This window comes from Oratosquilla oratoria, chromosome 33 (assembly GCF_046742065.1).
Source record: "Oratosquilla oratoria isolate Oo_2021 chromosome 33, ASM4674206v1, whole genome shotgun sequence".
Taxonomy (NCBI): domain Eukaryota; kingdom Metazoa; phylum Arthropoda; class Malacostraca; order Stomatopoda; family Squillidae; genus Oratosquilla; species Oratosquilla oratoria.
Genome location: NC_134809.1, coordinates 47,034,298 through 47,059,967, shown reverse-complemented (window position 1 = coordinate 47,059,967; position 25,670 = coordinate 47,034,298). Strand labels below are relative to the sequence as shown.

The 25,670-nt window shown below is 40.1% G+C and overlaps 1 protein-coding gene across 2 annotated transcripts in view; it reads right to left on the bottom strand.

Moving 5' to 3' along the window:
* Positions 1–18,760: 18,760 nt before the first annotated feature.
* LOC143017896 (ATP-dependent RNA helicase Ddx1-like) overlaps positions 18,761–25,670 on the bottom strand; it is an 88,968-nt gene continuing 82,058 nt past the window's right edge. For both annotated transcript variants that reach the window (XM_076172935.1, XM_076172936.1), the window contains exon 16: positions 18,761–19,202. In XM_076172935.1, coding sequence (XP_076029050.1) covers positions 19,075–19,202 — 128 coding nt within the window. In that variant the 3' untranslated portion in view covers positions 18,761–19,074. The remainder of the gene's footprint in view (positions 19,203–25,670) is intronic.

The following is a 25,670-nucleotide window of genomic DNA, read 5'->3' as shown; positions in this document are numbered from 1 at the left end:
CCTTCATCCACATTAACCTTGAAGAAATCTCCTTCACTCCACTACACACCTATCTCTTCACTTACTAGTATAGCTACCCCTTCTCTCCCTTGTCCTCTCTTTAATCCTGAGAACCTCCCAACTACACTCCCAAACTCACACTCGCCCCTCCCTCCCAACTTTGTTTCACTCAATGCCAACATCCATCTTCTCACAAACATACTGCCTATCTCTCCCCTTTTACTCTCATCTGTAACACACCCATGTGCATTAAAAGACCCAAACCTTAGGGTGCTGGTTGGAAAATTCCTAGACCCTTTACTTTTCTTTTTTCTTTTTTATTTTTTTATAGAAATGTCCCCTTTGGGGCTACAGGTAGCAGGACTCCTAGTCCTATCCCCATCCCATTTTTTGTCGCCTCGTACGACTCAAGTGGGAAGACTTGGTGACATCATTCTTTTCCCCCACCACAGGGTTAGGCAAAAAAAGGAAATGAATATTCAGAGAAATTGTACAGGACAGTAACAAGGGGTGGGGGGACAGCATAACGAAGGAACAGTCGCAGTATAATAAAAGTGTCATAATTTCTCTGTGAACAGAGATTTCCTCTATCACAGACAAAATGATGTGTGGTTCTGGTCCATAGGGGCACCCCATATAGACCCAAAAGTATCAGCTGCATGCTACTTTGCCATAATAACATGTAGCCAATACCCCAGTCCAATCAACTTTTGCAACTTCTTACAGAAACAATCAAAAACAAAAATCCCAAATTCATACACTATAATCCTACCTGTAAACGGATATCTCTATATTATAAAAATATATGTATTTACCAAAATTAACTAAAACTTACTATTATATTTAACATTACACATACTAACACATTCTTGTTAAAAACCAAGTAATATTGTTAGGATGTCATGTCTTCAGTAAACAAACTACATATAGAAAAGAGATCCCTGAACTAAAGTGACATCAATTCTCTTTGAACAGAGAAAGAATATAATCAGTGCAAGTGATAACAAAAATCTTCTCATTGGAAAGACAATGTATGTGTGTGGTGATTGGTGTGACAATGACAACATCACCACTGGTTGATACTAAAAAGTGTGATACTAATTTCTATCATTGCATTGCGCGCGGGGCCCCTTCTCGAGCCATAAAAACCTTCTCGAGTCATAAACACCATTTCATTCTTGCTGAGGTCAGGCTTTCTTAATGGACAACATGACACCTAGTGAATGAGGCTCTGTTTGAGGAAGGCATGGATGTCTACGAAGAGACATGTGTCCTATTGGCTAGATATAGTAAACAGAAGATTCAAGCCAATCAAAATTGGTTGTAGGTGGAGCCTATCTCTTCCAGAGGTTTCTTGTTGGCCAGCAGCAGTCTAGTTCAGTTCTTTCAGTTTAAGTAAAAGTATAAGAGTCAAAGCAACTCTCTTGTAGTCTACAAAGTCTTGAGTATCGAAAGCCAAGACTGGCCCGGAGTAACATAGAGAGGGTCGGTATTAATTAATAAGTCCAGCCTCCCTCACCCCACATACTCAATTTACACTTATTCATTAAAGTGCAAATAATAATAACAAATAAGTCATAGATAGGAGAAATTAGTCTCGTTCAACACAACCATTGTGAGATAAAAATGTGATACTAAAACTATATCAAATTGTTTGTGTTTCTCTGATCTAACCATCTTGGCCACAGCTACCACCACCTATTTATATATATGTAATCAGGGAGCATGACGATGTGCAAGTGAAATTTTTTTTACATAGCTTTATTGAACACATCCAAGATATGATGTACATAAACCCCCTTTTTTACTCGTTCAAATCAATTTTACAAGTCAATGTCTCCCACTAACAACTTGACAAATTATCACATCTTCATATTCTTTTTGCAATTTTGTATGCCAAACCCCACTGTCATGACCTTAACCCAAGGTACATACCTTAAAAAGTTGGGGAGGCAACCACACACATGCAACATGGTACTCATTTTTGGCAAGACCTCCAATCTTGCAGACTCACTGATTTCCAAATCTCAAAACACCTGGCTCATTAATGTAAAGTAAGATAATAGGATGCCCCTGCAGTGTCACAAGATGCCTAATGTCACCAGACCCATGGAATCCTTTCTCATACCTAACCCAATTACATTACCATAACTTAATATATATATATATATACATCATATCTAACCACATCCACCAACCATACAACTAACCACTATATAATGGAACTAACACCCATGCCTATATTTGATGACTAACACATCTCATATACAGCAACCCACAAAACCTATCCATCACCCCTTTACTACCAATGGCTGTGCTGCTGAGAGAGAAGAGTGCAGATGTCAAGGCCAAGCATGAGGAGTGCCTAGGTCACGTACCTAGCACTAGGGCTGCCTAGGTCAAGGACCTAGTTGTACATAATCTTCGTACCTGAGAATAAATCCAAGAAAGTCCAACCGGGGATTTACATCACTTGCTAAATCACCATTACATGTAGCAAAACATTTGTTTTGTCACATAGATCTCTCCAAACAGAAATACTGTGTATATATATATATATATAAATGAAAATTAAACCAATTAAAATCATAAATACAAATGAAAAACATACATATACCAAAGGCTTTTCCCCCCTACACGGGGGGGTAGCCAAAAAGAAAAAGGGATAGAAACCGCTCCCACCCATTCCATTTCCCATACATTCCACTCCCCTCCACCCTCCCTCCCATCTTGACACCTCCTGGATGACAGGTCATCCCTGCATCCTGTCCACTGCCCTGGGTCAGAAGCAGTGTAGGAAAGAATAATGTTATAGAAATTTCAAATTGGAAATAAAATAAAGAGACCGGGATGAGCAAAATCCAGGAAAATAAATTAGTGGTGAAATCTAGGACTAATACTCTTAATTTCAACTGAGGAAACATATTCAAACTCAAGAGAACAAAAATGTCCTTGTAGCTATCACAAAAGGATATTGTGAACATTAACATATACCAAGGGCTTTTCCCCCCTTACAAGGGAGATGGCCAAAGTCAAAAGGCATAAATCCATTCCCACCTCTTTCATCCCTACCCATTCACCACACTTCCCTCTCTCTCTCTTATCTTGGTTCCCCTTGTATCTCACCCCATTTGCTCTGGGTTAGTAGCAATACAGCGAGATACAGCACATCCACAGCAAGGCCACTTCATTTTATTGGTGACCCTCTTCTCTGTCCCCTCGTGCAGAAAAAGAGAAGATGAGGAGAAATCCCTTCAGGCTGCGTCAAAATACCACTTACACATAAACACCCCATCCCTTCCATTCATAACAGCATCATCCATACACAACCATTCTCCACTCACCCCTACTTTCTGTCTTCTCCCTTCCTTCTTCAACAGACACCCCCCTCTTTCTCAATGCCCCTTTTACCCCCCTCCATCCATCTCATCCTTGGTCACTCCCTCCATCTATCTCTGCCTTCCACACTTTTTACTAATCTTTCTTCTCTCATTCTTTCCATCTGTCCAAACCATCCCAATACTTTCATTATCCTCTACTTTCCACCTCCAGTTTCTTCACCTTGTTTCTCACTCTAACCCAGTAACTCCTACCAAACTTTGGACATTTAATTTCAAATGCATTTAAACTCTTCCTTTCTTATGTTCGATGTTTAAGACCTATGAAGTGCTGTTGGCACAATCCTCCTTCATACCATCTCTTAGCATCTATTCCCAAATGTCAATTTCTCATTACACTTTTTAATCCCCCAAGGCCTTTACTTGCTTCTCTCAATCTACAATCTACCTCCACTCCCACTCCCTTTCCCACCACATGAGACTCTAAGTATCTAAAACTATCCACTTCCTCCAGCCTCTCCCCTTTAATACTCATTTCCAAATACCTGCCATCCCTCCACTTGTACACTGTCACCTTACTTTTACCCACATTTACCTTCAACTTTCTCCTCTCACACACCTTCCCAAACTCTGTCACTAACTTCTGTAATCCTTCCTCTGGCCCTGCTACAAGCATATCATCAGCAAACAACTGACTTATCTCCCATTTTTCTCCATTATTTTTAACCATCTCTAACCCCGTCCATTACCTTTTCATTTACCTCCCGCACCATCCATGTGCACATTAAATAGCCATGGCAATATGATACATCCCTGGCGAAGTCCCACATTTACCTCAAACCACTTGTTCTTTCCATTTCTAACACAGGCTCTACTACTCTTGTAAAAATGCTTAACTACCCTTGAAAGTAAAACTTCCCACAGTGCCTTCCTGTCTACCATGTCATAAGCTTTTTCCAAATCCATAAAGGCCTGAAAAACATCCTTACCCTTTGCCAAAACTTTCTCACATATCTGTCTTACCACAAAAATCTGATCCTCACCCCATTATATTCCTCAGCAATTTCCCTCTGTTCCTCTCAATCAAAACCCTCCCAACAAACCGATCCCTCTGAAACTATTACACTCACATTTGTCCCCTTTTCCCACACAAAACTATACAGGCACTCCTCACTCCTCCAGCACTCTACCCTATTTTAGACAAACATTAAACAACCTCACCAGCCAGTCCACCATCAGTGTACCTCTCTTTTTAGACACTCTGCATAACACCCATCTAACCCAGGTGCCTTGCCTGCTCTCGTTTTAATAACTCCTTCCAACCTCATCTTTTCTTGTTTCTCCCCCATTTTCCTACATACAGTGAAAAATATAAGCACCCCCTTTTATTCACTTCAAGATATAGGAAAATGTGTTTAATATACATGATGATGATATGGTTTAACATCACAAATTCCCCCCTATCAGGAGGCTAGGACGGTGCCCATTTACAGAGGGCTTTGTAGCTTGTTATTTAATGAACCATGCCCTTGGTTCAACTTCGCTGGTGGTGGGGTTCGAATCGTCATCTCCTTGACCATCACCGCAAGTAACGATGCTCTAACCTGCTCGGCTAGCGAGCTTCCCCCATGAAAACAAATAAAAAAGGCTGACTATGGTTTTCACTCTCAGTCCACACCAAGACACACTAGAACACCTTGCTGCAGTATACTAAAAATATACATACATTTACCAAAGGCTTTTTCCCCCATACATGGGAGGTAGCCAAAAAGAAACAGGCATAAAATCATTCCCACCCATTTCATCCCTGAATACACTCCACTCCCCCTCTTATCTTAGCACCTCCTGGATGATGGGACATCCTTGCACCTTGTCCACTGCCCTGGGTCAGAAGCAGGGTTGCAAGACACAGCACATACACAGCAAGGCCGCTTCATTAAATCGGCAACCCCCCCTCTCCGTCACCTCATGTTTAAAAGGAGAAGACGGGGAGAAATCCCTTCGGGCTGCATCAAAATTTGCTCACACATACTACCTCACCCCTCATCCCCCCACCCATTCCACCTCATGCATCACAACATCATTCATATACAACCATTCTCCATTCACCCGTCTTTTGTCCTCTCCTGTCCTTCCTCAACAGACATTCCCCTCTTCCCCAAAGCCCCCTTCACCCCATCCATCCACCTCATCCTAGGACGTCCCCTCATGTTCACTCCCTCCACATCTGCCTTCCACACCTCTTTTACTAGTCTTTCTTCACTCATTCTTTCCATGTGCCCAAACCATCCTAATACTCTTTCATCAACCCTATCCCGTTCTCCTCATTTCTCACTCTATCTAGCCTAGTAACCCCCATCATACTTCTCAGACACCTCATCTCAAACACATTCAAACTCCTCTCTTATGTTCCATGTTTCTGCCCCATACAGTGCTATTGGCACAATCACTCCTTCATACAGTCTCCTCTTAGCATCCATTCCCAAATGTCTATTCCTCATTACACTTTTTAATCCACCAAGGCATTTACTCGCTTCTCTTAATCTACATTCTACCTCCACCTCCACTCCACCTTTTCCTGCCACATTTGCACCTAAGTATCTAAAACTATCCACTTCCTCCAGTTGCTCACTTCCAGTCTGCTGCCATTTTCATCCCTTGTACATCTCATCACCTTACTTTTACCCACACTAAAAATATATTATATATATGAAGAGTCTAGGGACCACTGTTGGTGACTATGGGTCTATGGACACTCAATGAATAAAATCAATCTATCAATCCAATGATTAGAGCAGGTAAGGCACCTGGGTTGGATGGATGTCATGCAGAATGTAAAAAAAAAAAAGTGCCTGTATAGTTCCACTTTACAAGGGAAAAGGGAACAAGTGTGAGTGTAGTAGTTTCTGAGGGATTAGCTTGTTAAGTGTAATTGGGAAGGGCTGGGTTCTTGAGAGGATTAAGAGAGGAACAGAGGGAGTAATTAGTGAGGAACAGTGTGGATTTAGGATTGCGTAGATCAGATTTTTGTTGTAAGACAGTTATGTGAGAAAACTTTAGGAAAAGGTAACAATGTCTTTTGGGCTTTTATGGATCTGGAAAAGGCTTATGACAGAGTAGACATGCAGGCACTGTGGGAGGTATTGCAGATATATGGAATAGGAGGAAAGCTTTGAAGAGCAGTCAAGAGTTTTTATGAGTAGCAGAGCTTGTGTTAGGATTAGAAATGGAGAGAGTGAGTGGTTTGAGGTAAAGGTGGGACTTCATCAGGGATGTGTTATGTTGCCTTGGCTGTTCAATTTATACATGGATGGGGTGGTGCGAGAGGTAAATGCAAGGGTAGTGGGTCAGGGATTGGAGATGGTTAAAGAAAATGGAGAAAAGTGGAAGATAAGCCATTATTGTTTGGTGATGACACGGCTTGTAGCAGGATCAGAGGGACTAAGGAAGTTAGTGAGAGAGTTTGGGAAGGTGTGCAAAAGAAAGGTGATTAGATGTACAGGGAGAAAGTGGCAGCAAACTGGATGGGAGTATTAAGGGAGCGAGACTGGAAGTGGATAGTTTTAGATACTTGGGTGCAAATGTGGCAGGAAAGGGAGGGGTGGAAGTAGATTAAAATGCATAGGTATAGTTAGATAATAAACAAACAGGTAAATGGTAAATAATAATAAATTGACATATAACTAATAATAAGTGAAAATCACAGACAAATGATAACAAAACAAAAACAAGACAAATGATAACAAAACAATTAGTTATATGTCAATTTATTATTATTTACTATTTACCTGTTTGTTTATTATTTAACTATACCTATGCATTTATGTATTTTATTTGTTATTTACATTATTATAGTTTTTATTTATTAATTTATTATCATTATGATTTTTTTTTTGCATCCGACCAAAAGGTCTCCTGTCGGCATGCTCCGCCTTTGTAATCCTTTGTAGAATATAGATTAAGAGAAGCAAGTAAATGCCTTGGGGGATTAAAAAATGTAATGAGAAATAGACATTTGGGAATAGATGCTAAGAGGAGATTGTATGAAGGAGTGTTTGTGCCAACAGCACTGTATGGGCCAGAAATATGGAACATAAATAGAGGAGTTTGAATGTGTTTGAGGTATGATAGGAGTTACTAGGCTGGATAGAGTGAGAAACAATGAGGTGAGGAGGAGAATGGGGGTGGAAAGGGAGTTGGAAGATAAAGTTGATGAAAGAGTATTGGGATGGTTTGATTGATTTATGGAATTTTTTACTCGAAGGCCAAGCGCCGGAGCCGGTAGGCCATTCAGCGCATATTTATCTTTTAGATAAAAATTCAAACAAAACGGTTAAAACAATAAACATTCATGAACACACATCAACAACATACACTCACAAGCATTCATATACACAATTTTAAATTTCATAAAATAAATTCATGTCTTTTAAAAACTTTAAAACATTCTTCACACGAATTTTCTCCCCTAAAATTTCTTTAAAAGATAAATCTGTTAAAAAATTTGCCCTGCGCTTATTAGAGAATGCAAGGCACTGAACTAAAATATGTTTAATTGTTAAAACTACTTGGCAAGTGGGACATTGGGGGGCCAGCCTTTCTGCTCCACTTGCCATAAAAAATCTATGAGTGATGTAGGAATGGCCAATTCTTAATCTTGTCAAGACAATACTTGACCTTCTGTCCAAAGGAGGACACTTCCAAGGGTTCACCAAGGGGTGAATCTCTTTTAGTTTATAATTGCCGTCCAGCCTTGTCCATTCTTCTTGCCACTTCCCCATTGTGTAACAATGAATCATTCCTTTGAAGTCCGTATGTGGGACTTTTCAGTCTGTTACATGGTTGTTGTTGTTGTCGTTCCCTAGACTGTCTGTCCGAGCAGTCCCGTCTCCCCAAGGAAGGCCACAGCCGAAACTGGGTTTTCCCACAAATCCTTTATAGAGTGTATGTTGTGTTGTTTGCGTGCATGATTGTGTATAATGCAGTCTTCCATTATGTGTTGTATGGTATGGGGTGAAGTGTTACATCCTGGGCAGCTGTTCACAACACTGTCGTCCAGCCTCTTCTGGTAGCTTAGAAGTGCTGGGTGGTGACCGCATCGCAGTCTGGCCAAGTGGACTCTGTCCTTTCGTGGGAGAGAGGATTCAGAAGGGTGGATATCAGGGGGTCTGGCATGCAGCAGTGTGTTGTCTTTCAGTGTGCTAATGGAGCGGTGAGTGATATGATTATGAATATGTTTCCGGAGGCTGGTATTTGGTGGTTGTGGAGGAAGAGAAGAGAGTATCTGTGCGTAATAAAGGTCTTTGGGTGTAGTTTTAATGTTTCTTGGTGTGTGTGGGTGTTCTGCTATGTAGTGTAGTGGGTGTGATGTGTTTGTGGTGGCTGCAGCAAGTGTTTGTGTGCCTCTCATGTCGAGGTGGTCCTTGACTTTGAGGACTTTTGTTTCATGGTGTAAATGGTCTGTAGGTGATGTATTTGTGCAGCCTGTAATTGTTTTTAGGGCTTTGTTTTGTATGATTTGAAGGGTGTTGTGGTGTGTCTCACTGAGATTAGGAGCCCATGCAGGACTCGCATAATTCATCACTGAGTGTATGCATTGTTTGTATATTGTTATATTAGTTTCTTTGTTTTGTCCAAATGTTGTTACATGGTTGTTACATGGTTGAGCCTAGTGGCGGCTTTGGCTGCAGCATCGGCCTGTTCATTTCCAGAGATACCCACATGGGACGGCACCCAGCAAAAGTTTACTTTTATTTTCTTTCTGTTGTTGATTAGAATTAACCAGTCCTGTATTTCTTGGATTAAAAAGTGAAGAGGCAAAAATGTATTTACAGAGGTTAAAATGCTCATGGAGTCTGTAAAAATAACAACGTTCTTGTTGCATGGAACAGAATTAAAAACAAATTTGAGGGCGTTGCTGACTGCCTGCAGTTCAGCCGTAAAAACAGAGCTAAAATGGGGCAATTTTCTCTTTAAAACTGTGCTATCAGATACAACAGCACAACCAACACCATCTTGGGATTTTGATCCATCTGTATAAATAAAAATTGCATCAGCATGTACTGATAAATGTTCTAAAAATTCACTTTTTAGCTCTACAGCAGTTCTATTTTTCTTCTTTTTAAGAGGACATATTTCAGTGGGGCATCGGTTCCAAGGAGGGAATTTGGGAGGCGTGATCTCAGCAATTGTATTAGGAACAAGTCCTACCTTCTCTGTCCCAACTTCACATCTCACTTCTAAAGGTTTTGGCAGAGTACTTTTCCTTGGAGCTCTGTCTACCGGCTGCTTTACAAATTTGAAGTTTGGATTCTGTTTGGATGTCAAGACACGAGATATATATCTAAGGCTTAATTCCTCCCTGCGAATATACAGGGGGTGAATTCCTGCGTCCACATACAAGCTATCCACTGGAGATGTTCTATAGGCTCCCGAACAGATCCGTAAAGCCATATTGTGGACTATATCAAGCTTCTTCAGTGAACTTTTACATGCCGATCCATAAATTTGACATCCGTAATCCATTTTGCTAAGGCACAATGTTTGGTAAAGCCTTATTAAAGTAACACGATCTGCTCCCCAGTTGAAACGAGACACTACCTTTAGTATATTAAGTCGCTGTTTAACAGTGTATACAACCTCGTTTATGTGATTTGTGAATGTCAACCTTTTATCCAAAACCAGACCCAAGTATTTTACTTCATCTTCATACGGTAATATGACACCCTCTAAGAATAGTGTTGGTATTTCTTCCTTGCGTCTTAGTCTGGAAAACCTTATGGCTTTGGTTTTTTCAGCAGAGAATCTGAAGCCCCTGCAATTAGCCCATGCTGTTGCTAAGTTAATAACCTCTTGAATCTTTTGGCCCGTTTCTAATGTTGTCGATTTGCTGCACACAATAGCGAAGTCATCAGCATAAGCCAATCCATGAACTCCTGTGGGAACTTGTTCTAATAAACTATTAATGGCTATGCTGAAGAGTGTAGGACTCAGAACACTTCCTTGGGGAATCCCTTCCTCTTGAAGATATGCACAAGAGAAAGAAGAGCCCACTCGGACTTTTAGATAACGGTCAGACAAGAAGTCCTTTAAACAATTGAACATATTACCCCCGATACCCCACTCTGCAACTTACTTCAGAATGCCTCCCCGCCAGGTAGTATCGTAGGCATTTTTCAAGTCAAAAAACACACCAATGCTAGAGTTCTCAATTGCGAAGGCATTCTGAATCTCACGAGTGATAAAAAGTAAGGGGTCCAGAGTGCACTTACTTCTTCTAAATCCAAACTGTCTGTTAGATAGGAGATTTTTAGATTCCAAAAACCAAATTAAACGTGTATTAACCATTCTTTCATAGATCTTACAAATGCAGCTAGTGAGAACAATAGGTCTGTAACTTTGTGGGTCATGAGAGTCTTTTCTTGCCTTTAAGATTCCTATGATGATTGAAGTCTTCCAAGATTTAGGAGAAGATCCAGAAGACCAAAATTTGTTCAGCACATTTAAAAGGAATTTCTTCGATGATATGGATAAGTGACCAACCATGGAATAAAGAATGTCATCCTCTCCAGGAGAGGTTGGGGAGGATAAAGATAAAGCATGATCCATTTCTTCCAAGGTGAAGAGAAGATTATATGCCTCCGAGTTCGTATTGGTAGGAGGAATAATCGTGGTCTTGGCTCTAATTCTTCTGAAATTATCTGAATAATGTAGTGGGCTTGAAATATCAGCATAATGTCTTCCAAAAGCCTCTGCTACTTCTCTTGTATCTGATATAAAAGAGTCATTTATCTTCAGAATGGGTAAAGGAGATGGAGTAAACTTTCCTTGTAATTTTCGAATCCTATTCCATACTAAGGTAGGGGAAGAGTCATATTTCAATTCGCTAATATATTTAATGAAGGATTCCCTCCTTTCTTTCTTGAAGATTTTCTTCTGCTTTGCTCGAGCTCTTCTGTACATTATCTTGTTGACTAGACAAGGGTATCTCCGATATCTCTTATAGCAAGTTCTTGTAATCTTTCTGCTTAAAGTACATTCATCGTTCCACCAGGGGACTACTGGGCGTTGAGGTTTACCAGCTGTCCTAGGAATGGAAGAGAAAGCACCAGAGAGTATCATGTCTACCAGGTAGTCATATGCATCAGAGTTACTACCAAAATCACTAGTCTTATAATTAATCTCTGTGGATCTCCATAATAATTCCCAATTAGCCTCTCCTGTCTTCCATTTAGGTAAGCAAGAGGAGGGAGTGTTCTTTAAATATTTGATATGGATAGGCCAGTGGTCGCTACCATGTAAATCTTCATCTATTGACCAACTGTAGTCTAATCTTAAGGCTGATGAACAAATAGTTAGGTCTATAGCAGAACTTGAGTTGTGAAAGACATCAAACCTAGTTTTGGAACAGTCATTCATCAAAATGACATCGTTATCAATAAATTCTTCAATTATATTGCCCCAGGGGTCACACCTTGGTTCACCCCATAGAGGATGCTTGGCGTTAAAGTCACCCATTAGAATAAAAGGCTCAGGGAGCTGGTCAACCAAAGATTGTAGGTCATTTAACTCAAACTGATGTGGGTGGTTATATATGTCTACGAGTCGATCTTCCAGTTCAGGTTCCAAATATAAAGAACATAAAGTGATCCATTTAGTGGTAAAGATTTGTACTGCACAAGCCTGCAACACCGAATGTAGCTGGACACTTCTGTGGTTTACAGATTTCTCAACAATGATACCAGTACCTCCATGGGCACGGCCCCCAATCATAGGAGGAGATCTGTAAAATTTATAATTAAGTCCAACATTAGGGGATAAATTTCCAAGCATAGTTTCTTGCAGACAAAAAACAGACATATCATGTTCTTTAAAGAGAATCCCAACCTGCTCTCGATGAGAATTAAAACCTTGAATATTCCATTGAATTATGGACATTATACCGTTTTCTTTTTTCTTTTTTGGGTCTACTGGTCTGGTAAGAGAAGTCTGGGAGAGAGAGGGTTTACAAGGTGGGTTCTTTTCTAATTTCTTTGCTTTCGTGGGTGGCATCCTCCTCTCTGACAATGGTCCGACTGACGATGTAGAGTCCGGGTTATTAGTTTCTTTCTTAGATTGCTTATCACGATTTGGGGAAGATGGAGATGAGGGTGGACTGTGGAGTCTTTTACTGCGCACAGCTTCAGACTACATAGCTTCGCTTCTGTGTGCCGCAACTGAGTGAGGCACATCAGTCCGTGATCCCTTTATTGGGGAGCCCCCCCGAGTTTGGAAGTTTGACTGATTGAGAGGAGGCTTTATTAGAGGAACCCTGTGGGGTCCCAGCAATGAGAACTTTAGGGGCCCCTCTAGATGGGGCAGGAGGCATTCCCTCAACTGGGGATGGGAGAACCTCCGCAGAGGAGGGTTGACGAGTACTACAATTTCCAACTTGTGGAGAAGAACGATTAGGTCTAGTAGTGACTCTTTCACGCTGAGGCTTGGGTTCAGCATTTCTTTGATCCTCATTGCTTCTGTGCACCTCTACTGAGTGAGGCACACTAGTCAGCAATCCCTCTACTGGGGAGTCCCCCAAGTCTGGAAGAGAGATTGCCTGAGAGGAGGCTTCATTAGAAGAAGCCTGTGAGGTTTCTACAATAGAAACCTTAGGTGCCCCTCAGATGGGGCAGGGGACACCCCTTCAACAAGGGGTGAGGAAACCTCTGCACAGGAGGCTTCAGAAGTACTAGAAATTCCTACTTGAGAAGAAGAAAGACCATTAGGTTTCATAGTAACACTTTACACTGAGGCTTGGGTTCAGTGTTAACAGAAGAATTCATATTGGCATTTTTATTTCTATTGCCTTCTACTGTTGGCTGATCCACTTTACTATTTGTTTTAACAACATCACTGTATCTTTTGGAATTACTTAATAGTCTTTTAGCATGTCCTACACTTATATGTTCTGCATAAGCTTTTAGTAGTATTTCCTGTTCCTTCTTATAAATTACACAGTTCTTATTTCTGGCATCATGCTCTTCTTTACAATTTATACAAACTGTTGGGCGGGAACAATCCCCATGTTCAGGCTGAGCACATATCAAACACACTTTGTCCCTTGCACATCTGCGGGAAGGATGGCCAAAACCATAGCAGTTAAAGCACTGAAGGGGACGGGGCTTAAACTGCTTCACATAAACAATCTCTTTTTCTATCTCTACATAATGAGGTAGATCTTCACCACAAAAACTTAGGATAATCATAGAAGAACGAGGGATTTTAGCAACCTTCCAAACATTAGTTGGGCACATTTCTAAAATTTCTTCTTCATCAAAGTCATACAGATCTCTATTAAAAATTACCCCTTTGGCATAACTAAAGGTATAGTGGGGTTTAACTTCCTTAATGTCCGATTTCTGTTTCAAGTTAAGCACCATGGCAGCTTGTTCATAAGATTTTACATGAATTAAGAAGGAATTTCTTCCAAATCGTGATACCTGTGAGTTATTCAAATTACCACAGCCAAGGTGACTCTTCAAGAATCTTCTAAACTCGAACAAGTTAGCACGTTCTTTTGCAAGAGTGATAATGAGCCACTTAGCTGGGTTGGGAGGTCTCTGCACACTTTCCTTCCTTTCCTCTACCGGGATTTCTGGATAAAAGATATCCAAGTTAGGTGGCACTCTACCAACAAGTTGGGCTGAAGATTCATTCTCATTACAATTATTATAATCCAAGCAGGCAGCAGCTGCATCCTGATTAGAAAGAAATGAGATTCAGACTAGCCAAGCTTTAAAGTTCAGTTAGTTAAACTCTGATCTCTTTAATTTGTCCAAATTTACGGAACTTTTCGTATAAGTCTGTATAACTCTTATCAAGAGAGACATATTGTAAATGTAAGATTCTATGACTTTTAGGGGCCGTATTTGATTGATTGATTTTATCGAAGTCCTTTTTCAAGCCGGAGTCGTCAACTGGGGTTTTTATTTTTGTCGAGTCAATATTGTCAACTTTAGGATTGGCAATATTAGGAGAGGGATCGGGGGGTTTAGGAGGAGGATCAGGTAGTGGTGGAGGTTTAGAACATTCAGTTTCAATAGCCACCATGATCGTGTATATTTATGAGGCCACACCATATATTAAGAAAGAAAGAGCAGTGCATGGAAGAAGATACTGCAGTTGCCTGATGCTGCACGCAATAAAAGAAAAGTCTCTGCAGAGTCGGGAAGTTCCAGAAACGACTATTTACACATGCAGGGCCTCGGAGGTGAGTTAGAGACTTTGTCAACCCGGGGTTTGTTCTCTTTTGTTTTGTCCCATTTAGGATGGGTCTGACGTAGTCACTCTGCATGTGTACTGGATAGGGAGAAAGGAAGTCTGCAGCCTAGTACCTACCTCACAAACATGCATTCCCCAGTCGGTGGGCTTTCGGCCCTCGCAGGGAGTAGTGACCTCGCGGTATACATCCCCACTTGACTGGGTTCAGACATGTAGCTTGGAAAGCACCAAGATACCAGAACCTTCCTTAACAAGTATTAGAGAAAGATGGTGAAAAGGAGAGTAGGGTAGCAAATATGAAGGATAGGGATAGGGGAATTCACAAAGGAAAAGGGTGAGGGACCCCCTATCTATTCACTACCCCAAAAACCTCATCCTAAAACAACTGTCATAGGATGAGGGCGACAAATCCTTCGAGTATTCCAGTCCATAATCAATACCAAGCTAGGGTCGTCAACAAAAAGACTTTTGGCTCAGTTTTCGTCTGGTAGCTCGGGGCTGACCTCTCCAGTATGGTTGCACCTGGCTGGCACAGCTCAGCCCGTCCTTACTAACACGGAAGCCCCCCCCCACTACATCAAAGTACTGGGCCTCGGGGGGGTATTGGGATGGTTTGGACACATGGAAAGAATGAGTGAAGAAATAGTAGTAAAAGAGGTGTGGAAGGCAGAGGTGGAAGGAGTGAACATGAGGGGTCGACCTAGGATGAGATGGATGGACAGGGTAAAAGGGGTATTGGGAAAGAGGGGAATATCTGTTGAGGAAGGACGGGAGAGGACAGAAGATAGTGATGAATGGAGAATGGTTGTGTATGGATGATACTGTGATGCATGAGGGGGAGTGGGTGGGGGATGGGGGTTGAGGGAGTATGTGAAAAATAAAATGATGCAACCTGAAGGGATTTCTCCCAGACTTCTTATATGCACAAGGGTAGGGGTTGTTGATTTAATGAAATGGCCTTGCTACAGATGTCCTGTCTTGCAACACTGCTGACCCAGGGCAGTGGGTGAGATGCAGGGATAACCCATCATCCAGGAGATACCAAGATAAGAGGGAGGGAAGGGGGTGGATGGGAGTGGAGTATGTTGGGGATGGAATGGGTGGGAGTGGTTTTTATGCCTTTGTTTTTTGGCTACCTCCCTTGTAATGGGGAAAAAGCCTTTGGTATATGCATCAATCCAATGCCCTTGGTCTCTCTTGCAGAAGACCCATGACCTTCAGGTAGCTAGCACCTTCCTCCAGGTGGGACTGTAAACCACTCAGGGAAGATATATTGTGTTGTTGTCTACATATTGTTAATGTAGGGCATTAGTAGTACAAGGTGTTTGGTGCCAAAAAGAAGTTATCATTCTTATGGGTACTTGTTGAGTGAGTGGGTTAATGCATTGCTACTTGTGACAACAGTTCAATCCCTACCACTGGTGAATTGGACGATGGGCACAGTACATTATATTTCACATTACAAAGTCCTCTGTAAGGGGCACCATCCTAGCATACTGATAGGAGGGAGTGGTAGGAGTTTTGCAACATTACTCATAAATTAAATCATCATTATTGTGCAACATTAAATCAAATCACCATTATAATATGTGGCATAGATATAAACACATGGAAAACAGATACAAAGTTTTATTTACTACCTTACATAGTTTGCACACCTTTCAGAAGTTATGATTGCCTGGCCTAAACTTTGACAGATTAAGAATTTTAAGTTTCCATGCCTTCCATGACCAAAGAAGGAAGCATACTTTAAAACTTGGGTTATATGGCCAAGTGCCAACATCATATTATAGTGAGGAAAAAAAAAAAGAAAAAAAAAAAAAAAAAAAAAATGTTGTTGTGCATAAAGTGGTAGCATTTTTTTTTCCTAATCAATGATCACTTAATTTTATTCTCATACCAGATACTATAGTGCTCGTCACAGCATTTTGCCAGGTGAGCCCTCCAGCATAACGCCATGACAAAAAACAATGGCCTACTGTACAGGGGGTCTTTTTCTGTCATGGCATTATGCCAGGTACCAGCCATTAGCATGACGTCACTGCCTCCCAACAAACTTCACATACTGACTCAGTGACAGTGTGGCTACTAAGGTGAGAGGAAGTGTTGTGCCTTTGTTCTCTTATTTGCTCCATCTTTTGTCTGGGTTCCCTTGGTTTCTGGGCTATACATTGATGACTATGGGTAAAAAGAAGTCATCAATGCCTGTAACTATAGCTCAGATAGGGTTTCACAAAACTGGACTCCAGACAAGAGAACAAGTGTCAAATGTTGGTGTGAGTGAGCAATCTGAGAGAAACTGGGTGAACCGTTTCAAGGCCAATGGTGGTGTCGAGTTACCGTCTGCTAAACCTCGGCCTGGCCTCTTCAAGAAGACATCTGTATGTACTTTGACCATGCTCAAAAAGCAGCTAGAGAATTGAAAAAAAAAAAAAAAAAGTCTGCTTCCTGAGGTGTCCATAAGAACAGTCAACAGGCGGGTCAAGCTGGGCTACAGTAGCTACTAGGAAGTTAAGAAATCCATCCTTATCAAGTGGCAGAAGAAATGTAGGCTGGATTTTGCACTTAAATATCATAATTGGACTCCTCAACATTGGTCTGAAGTACTTTGAAGTGACAAAACCACCTTCACCATCACCTGTAACTGTGGTGGACCTGTGTACAGGACCTGAGGTAGCAAACTAGACCCATGGTACACCTGTGTGACCACCAAACACCCAGACTGGCTCATGGTTTGGGGATGTTTCACTACTCAAGTGTTGGTGAACTCATAGTACTCCCCAAAAACCAGTATATGAACCCATATAATTATCTGGAAGTGTTGTGTGACAATTTACTTGATGCATTTGACAAGTGTGGCTACGGTATTTATGCAGGATGGCGCACGATGTCACACCACTAGATCTGTAGTTGGGTTGTTTAACCACTTCACTCCGGACTTAAATCTCGCGGGCAGCAGCCAATGCCAGCCGTACGACGTGTCGTAATAATACTCACATCATAAAATATAGTCACCGCTTATATCGATCGTTCTCTCTTTCACCCGCGAATTTTGAAAACCACAGAGAACGGGATTCAGGGCACATTTGGAAGAATGTAAAAACACAGGGGCGACTACAATAAATATAATCAAGACGCCGATATGGCAGCGTCGCGAATCCACTTGCTCCTCATGACGCCTACGTGTGTGGCACCGTATGGAAGGGGTTAAGGACTGTGATGTGAGCTTCTTTAACCCCTTCCATACGGTGACGCCTACGTAGGCGTCATGAGGAGCAAGTGGGTACGCAAGGATGCCGATGTCGGTGTCTTGATTATATTTATTGTAGTTGTACCTGCGTGACCCCCATACTCTGTAAACTGGCTTCATCATATTTTCTATCGTTATCAAAATTCCGGGTGAAAGAGAGAACGATCAATACAGCCGTGACTATTTTTTATAATGCGAGTATTATGACACAACATCGTACGTCTGGCAGCTAATGTTGCCCGCGAGATTTTGGCCCACAGTGAAGTGGTTAATGACTGGCCATGCAATTCCCCTGACCTGAACCCCATTGAAAACCTGTGATCAATAGTGAAATGAAGTTTGATGAGCAAAGATATTAGTTCTATTCCATGGCTCAAATCTGATGTACATGAGGCATGGATTAACATACCTCCCCAGACCCTCTTCCTAAACAGCTGAGGGATGTGGTGAAACATAAGGGAGGCAGCACTAAGTATTAGAACCTTTGCAAGTGTGCAAATATATTTTTATGGTATGTGTTTGTGTTTTGGTAAGTGCGAATGGGGTGGCCTGCATAATCCCGTGATGAGCACTGTAGATTTTTACAGTTGGTCATCATGGAATAAAATTGACAAGAAGAATGTAGAAAAACCAGTTGAAGGTTGACTAGGTATCGCTATATTAACACCTTTTGATGTGTGATGTTTGGGTGTGACATAATTTGATGTTGAGTCACTTGTATTATGTTGATGCTATGGCTATTTCTACCATGTCTGCATTTAAGACATCTGCCCAAACCTTAGCAATAATATAATTACAATGCCCATTCTAAATTCCAACTGAAAATTGCAGGTCAAATTTAAGCCAAATGTTAAAAATAATGTTAACAAAACAAATTAACATGGGACTAAAAGGGCAGCATTGTTTTCTTTTGTAAAAAAAAAAAAAAAAGATAAAAGGGAGAGAGAGGAGGGGGGGGGACCAGTGTATTTTAGGTACTCAAAGCAAACTGTTTTCAGTTCTAGGGTTTCCTTCCAAAATCTCAAAAAGGTCACACAAGTGTGAGTGATTAGCCTGAACTTTTAATCCTTATGAATATGACAACAATGGTAATTTGGCACTGTGTGCATATCACCAAATATGTAAAGCTAAGGAGAATTTAACAAAATAGTACAAAATAAGAGTAGCTTGATGCATTTCCTGTTCACATACAATAAATTATGACCCAAACTTGTTGTGTTTCAGGTTCCTTTAACGAGTCCAAGGGTATTCTTTGCCGTATTGCCTCTTGAGGTAGATTTGCTGTGCATCTCGTTCCAATTCTTGCAATTCATGTACTGCCGGAGCCAGCTGTTCCACATGGGTTTGGTAGTTTGAACCTAGATAAACAAAATTTCCATTGAGAAAATCAGAGGATTAAAATAAACATGGCCAAAGCTAGAATATGTGTGTATATATATTTTAGGCTTTTATAGATTTGGAAAAGACTTATGACAGGGTAGACAGGAAGGTACTGTGGGAGGTATTACAGATATATGGGAGAGGAGGAAAATTGTTGAGAGCAGTGTGAGAGGTAAATGCAAGGGTAGTAGGTTGGGGATTGGCGATGGTGAAAGAAAATGAAGAAAAGTGGGAGACATGCCAGTTGTTGTTTACTGATGATACTGTGCTTGTAGCAGGATCAGAGGAGGGATTGAGGAAGTTAGTGACAAAATTTGGGAGGGTATGCAAAAGAAGTTGAAGATAAATGTAAGGTGATGAGATGTGCAAGGGGAAAATGGCAGCAAACTGGAAGTATTAAGGGAGCGAGACTGGAGATAGTGTATAGTTTTAGATACTTGGATGCAAATGTGGCAGGAAAAGGAGGTATAGTAGAATGCTGATTGAGAGAAGCAATTAAATGCCATGGGGGATTAAAAAGTGTAATGAGAAATAGACATTTGGGAATGGATTCTAAAATGAGATAGTTGTTGTTGTTGTCGTTCCCTAGACTGTCTGTCCGAGCAGTCCCGTCTCCCCAAGGAAGGCCACAGCCGAAACTGGGTTTTCCCACAAATCCTTTATAGAGTGTATGTTGTGTTGTTTGCGTGCATGATTGTGTATAATGCAGTCTTCCATTATGAGATAGTATGCAGGAGTGATTGTGCCGACAGCACTGTATGGGACAGAAACATGGAACATAAAGAGAGGAAGAGAGGACAAGTTTGAATGTGTTCGAGATGAGGTGCCTGAGAAGTATGATAGGGGTTATTAGACTGGAGAGAGTGAGAAACGAGGAGGTGAGGAAGAGAATGGGGGTGGAAAGGGAATTGGGAGATAGGGTTGATGAAAGAGTATTGGGATGATTTGGACACATGAAAAGAATGAGTGAAGAAAGATTATTAAAAGGTGTGTGGAAAGCAGAGGTGGAATGAGTGAACATGAGGTGACAACCAAGGATGAGATGGATGGATGGGGTACAAGGGGCATTGGGAAAGAGGGGAACATCTGTTGAGGAAGGACGGGAGAGGACAAAAGATAGGGGTGAATGGAGAATGGCTGTGTATGGATGATGCTGTGATGCATGAGGGGGAGTGGGTGGGGGAATGAGGGGTGAGGGAGTATGCGTGAAAAATAAACTGATGCAGCCTGAAGAGATTTCTCCCTATCTTCTCCACATATGCATGAGGGAACAGAGAGGGGTGGTTGCCAATTTAATGAAGTGGCCTTGCTGTGGATGTGCTGTGTCTTGCAACACTGCTTCTGACCCTGGGCAGTGAGCGAGATGCAGGGATGACCAGTCATCCAGGAGGAGCCAAGATGGAGGGAAGGGGGTTGATGGGAGTGGAATATGTGGGGATGGAATGGTTGGGAGTGGTTTTTAGATGTTGTTTTTTTTTTTTTTTTTTTGCTACCTCCCTTGTAAGGGGAAAAAGCCTTTGGTGTATGTATGTGTGTGCGTGTGTGTGTATTTACCTAGTATTATACAGGAAGGGGAGCTATGCTCGTGGTGACCCGTTTTTGTATCTTGCAAGATCAAGTTTTTTCTTAAATTATTGTATCGTGTATGCACACACTATTTCTTCATCCAATTTGTTCCATATATCTATCACTCTGTGGGAAGCTGTTCTTTTTCAGGTCTCTTCTGTAGTTATCCTTTTTGAGTTTCATTGCATGTCCTCTTGTCCTCTGTCCCACTTTAATAAGTCTTCTCTATCAAGGCATTCTTTTCCTTTCATAATTCTGCAGATGTTTATTAGGTCCCCTTGTTCTCTCCTTTGTTCCAGGGTTGACAATTCCAGTTTGGCCAGTCTTTGTTCATATGTCAGGTTTGCAAATGTTGGGACCAACTTTGTTGTTGCTCTTTGTTTTCTTTCTAATTTTCTTATATATTTTTTTTTGTACTGGGTGACCATATCAGCACTGCATATTCCAGTTTTGGCCTTATCAGTGTTTGTAATATTTTCTTGATTATTTCCTTATCCAGGTATTTACAGGCCACCTTTGTTGATCAACAAATTGTATGTTTCTCCATTTTATTTATATGTTTATCTGGCGACATGTCTTTGGTGATTACTCCTAGGTCCCTTTCAGAATTTACTTTTTTTACTTCTTTTCCATCAATTTTATACTGTCCTGTTATTCTCATCTTGCTTTTTCCAAATTCAATTATACTGCACTTCTTGATATTGAATTCTACCTCCCATCTCTTGCTCAACTCTGAGACTTTGTTCAGATCACTCTGCAATGAGTCACAGTCTATTTCGGAGTTTATTCTCTTTAATAATTTTGCGTCACCTACAAAGCAGTTCATGTAACTTTCAATGCCTTTGTCCATGTCATTTACATATATAGCAAACATTATTAGAGCTAGTACTGACCCCTGTGGGATGCCACTATTCATTTCTTCCCATTTTGAATATTTGTCTCTGAGCACCACTCTCATTTTTCTTCCTTGAAGTCAGTCCTCCATCCATTTCAATAGTTATCCATGTATGCCTCCTATTGTTTCCAGCTTATATAGTAATTTTCTGTGCGGTACCTTATCAAATACCTTTTGTAGGTCTAGCAATGCACAGTCTGCCCAGCCATCCCTTTCTTGCAATATATCTATCAATCTTGAATTAAATGATTTTCTTTGTCTGAATCCAAATTGCCTCGGGTTTCAGTATATTATTCTCCTCCAGATATTTTGTCCATCTATCTTTGATGATTCACAAATTTTGACTATTGTACTTGTTAGGGACACCGGTCTATAATTTGTTGGGTCTTCCTTATTTCCCCCTTTATATATTGGCACTATATTGGCATTTTTCCAATCTCCTGGTAGTTTTCCTTCTATGAGAGAGCATTCTATTATTTTGTATATTTTTCCTGTTAGTTTGTCTATACATCCTTCAGTATCCATTTTGCAACTCTGTTCCATATGATTTGTTAATGTCGAGCTTTAGTATTTGATTCTTTATTTCTAAGTAATGTTTATTTTCTTCAGTGGAGGAAATCTTACTTCAATTTTTTTATCACAGTTTTGTAGATTTTCCTCCTCTTTGGTGAATACAGATTTGAAATGTTTGTTCATAATATCTGCCATATATCTTCTGTGTATTCTCTATTACCTTGACATAATTTGTGTATTTCCTGTTTATATTTTAGCTTGCCATTTACATATCTATAAAATAGTTTGGGTTGATCTTTACATTTATCTATTATGTCCTTTTCATAATTTCTTTTTTCTTCTCTACATAATCTTACATATTCATTTCTTAGTTTGGTATATATTTTCCATTTCACATTTTTTTTTTCTTCTTCCATCTTTTCCAGGCTTTATCTCTTCTGTATTTTGCCTCTGCACTTTTTATTACACGGATTTTATATATACCCTTTCATGTTTTTGTCTAGGTACATACTTATTCACACCCTCATTATAATTTCCTTCCAAATTGTCCATTTCTCTTCCACCTTTGTTTCTTCATTATTAAAATTCTTCCAATTTGCTTCTCAAAAGAATTTTCTAAGTTTCTCATAATCTGTTTTGTTGTACATTAATCTTCCTTTTCTTTGTTTTTCTTTAATTTCTATATTTGTTTCTTCATTCAATTCTAGTTCCATTAGTATGTGTCTTGTATTCAATTTTATCAACAATTTCGGGTTCTGATGTGAATATCAAATCCAATCTTGAGGGTTCATTGTTATTTCTATATCTGGTGTATTTCTTGACCCATTGCGTCAATGTGTAATCAATGGTCATTTCCAGTAATATGTTTCCCCAGTGATCTTCTTCACCTTTCACAGTCATATCTTCCCAACATATTTCTTTCGAGTTAAAATCACCCATAATTACCAGATTTCCTTCTTTTTTTTTTTTTAGTATTTCATTTAGTGTATTTCTTGTGTCTTCCAGCATTTTAGAGTGGTCACTTTCATTCCATGTGTGAGTTTTGGGTAGGACATAAATCACTGCATATTTTCTATTTTACATATATTTTTTCATCCTCAACTCTTATCATAATCAATTCCACAATGTTCTCTCCTTCTGTAATTTTTGTCACATCTAGGTCTTTCTCCTCCACCCTGCTTTGTTTCTCTATTTCTGTACCAACAATTATATACTCCTTGTCCTACACTATTTGGTGGTAATGATCCTTTCAATTTTGTCCCTGCAATCCCCATTATATCTGTTTTTTCTTGTTCTAGATAGTCATTCATCTCTTCCTGATATCAATATCAATCTGTATGTTGGTATATGATATCTTTAATTTTTTTCCCTTTTCTTCTTTCTCCTGCTTTTCCTTTTCTCTTATGTACCATTTCCTCAGTCTCAAGTCTATCACTCTCCAAAAAAACTCCTTCCTTTCTTTTTCCGTTCTCTTCCTTAGCTTCCTCCTTAAGTATTTTTCATTTTCTTTTTCCTCATCATTCAATTCCTTTTTTATCCCTAGATTTTTTATCCCATTATATCGTTTTTTCTTGTTCTAGATAGTCATTCATCTCTTCCTGATATCAATATCAATCTGTATGTTGGTATATGATATCTTTAATTTTTTCCCCTTTTCTTCTTTCTCCTGCTTTTCCTTTTCTCTTATGTACCATTTCCTCAGTCTCAAGTCTATCACTCTCCAAAAAAACTCCTTCCTTTCTTTTTCCGTTCTCTTCCTTAGCTTCCTTCTTAAGTATTTTTCCTTTTCTTTTTCCTCATCACTCAATTCCTTTTTTATCCCTAGATTTTTGTAGTTTTTACTTTTTGCTAGTTTCCCTATGTTTGTTAATATTTCTTCTGCTATTCTCTGTGAAAGCTAAAGATAAATGTGGGTAAAAGTAAGGTGATGAGATGTACAAGGGGTGAAAGTGGCAGAAGACTGGAAGTGAGCATTAAGGGAGAGCGACTGGAGGAAGTGGATAGTTTTAGATACTTGGGTGCAAATGTGGCAGGAAAAGGTGGAGTGAAGGTGGAGGTAGAATGTAGATTGAGAGAAGCGAGTAAATGCCTTGGTGGATTAAAGAGTGTAATAAGGAATACACATTTGGGAATGGATGATAAGAGGAGACTGTATGAAGGAGTGATTGTGCCAACAGCACTGTATGGGGCAGAAACATGGAACATAAGAGAAGAAGAGAGGAGTTTGAATGTGTTTGAAATGAGGTGTCTGAGAAGTATGATGGGGGTTACTAGGCTAGATAGAGTGAGAAATGAGGAGGTGAGGAGGAGAACAGGGGTGGAAATGGAGTTGGGAGATAGGGTTGATGAAAGAATATTAGGATGGTTTGGACACATGGAAAGAATGAGTGAAGAAAGACTAGTAAAAGAGGTATGGAAGGCAGATGAGGAGGGAGTGAACATGAGGGGACGTCCTAGTATGAGGTGGATGGATCGGGTGAAGGGGGCTTTGGGGAAGAGGGGATTGTCTGTTGAGGAAGGACGGGAGAGGACAGAAGACAGGGGTGAATGGAGAATGGTTGTATATGGATGATGATGTGATTGCATGAGGTGGAATGGGTGGGGGGATGGGGGGTGAGGTAGTATGTGTGAGCAAAATTTGACGCAGCCCGAAGGGATTTCTCCCCATCTTCTTCTTTTATGCAATCGGGGGACGGAGAGGGAGGGTCGCTGATTTAATGAAGGGGCCTTGCTGTGGATGTCCTGTGTCTTGCGACACTGTTTCTGACCCAGGGCAGTGGACAAGGTGCAGGGATGACCCATCATCCAGGAGGTGTCACTATATTCTTCTCTTTTCCCCTTTGGAACCTAATTAGACCATGCTATTCTTTGATACCATATATTAATTTTTTTTTTATCTATTGTGTCTGTCACCCAATCTCTTTTTTCTTTTATTACTTCTATTACTGTGTCCTTTGTACTTTAGTTCATTTGTTCTTTGATTTTTCTTTAAATATCAATATTATTTTTTTTTTGTTTTGTCTTCATTCATTTGGTTTTTAATTTCCATCACATTTGATTTTTTTTTATATATTTTCACCAACTTTACCTGCTTCTATTAATATTTTTTCATTAACTTCCTTCAACAAAGTTTCATTTTTAATTGTGTCTTCATTTTTCATCTTTTCATTATCATTTTTTACTTTAGCCAGTTCCTTTTTTATTTCTTCCAATTCCCTAACTAATAGTACATTTTCCTTCCTCAATTCACTCATCTCTTTATATAATTGTGTTCTCTTTTCCTTTCTACAATATCCCTTTTCATTTCAAGTATTTCTTGGCTTATTAATATATTTTTGAGGTCGAAACCTCTTTCTGCTTTGAATCCATGAAATGATTCGTCTTCATATCTGGGGCTATGTTACATAATTTCTTTCTAACTACTCCCAAAGGTGTTTCGTACTTACTCATATCCAATCTTCTTTTGGTTGTC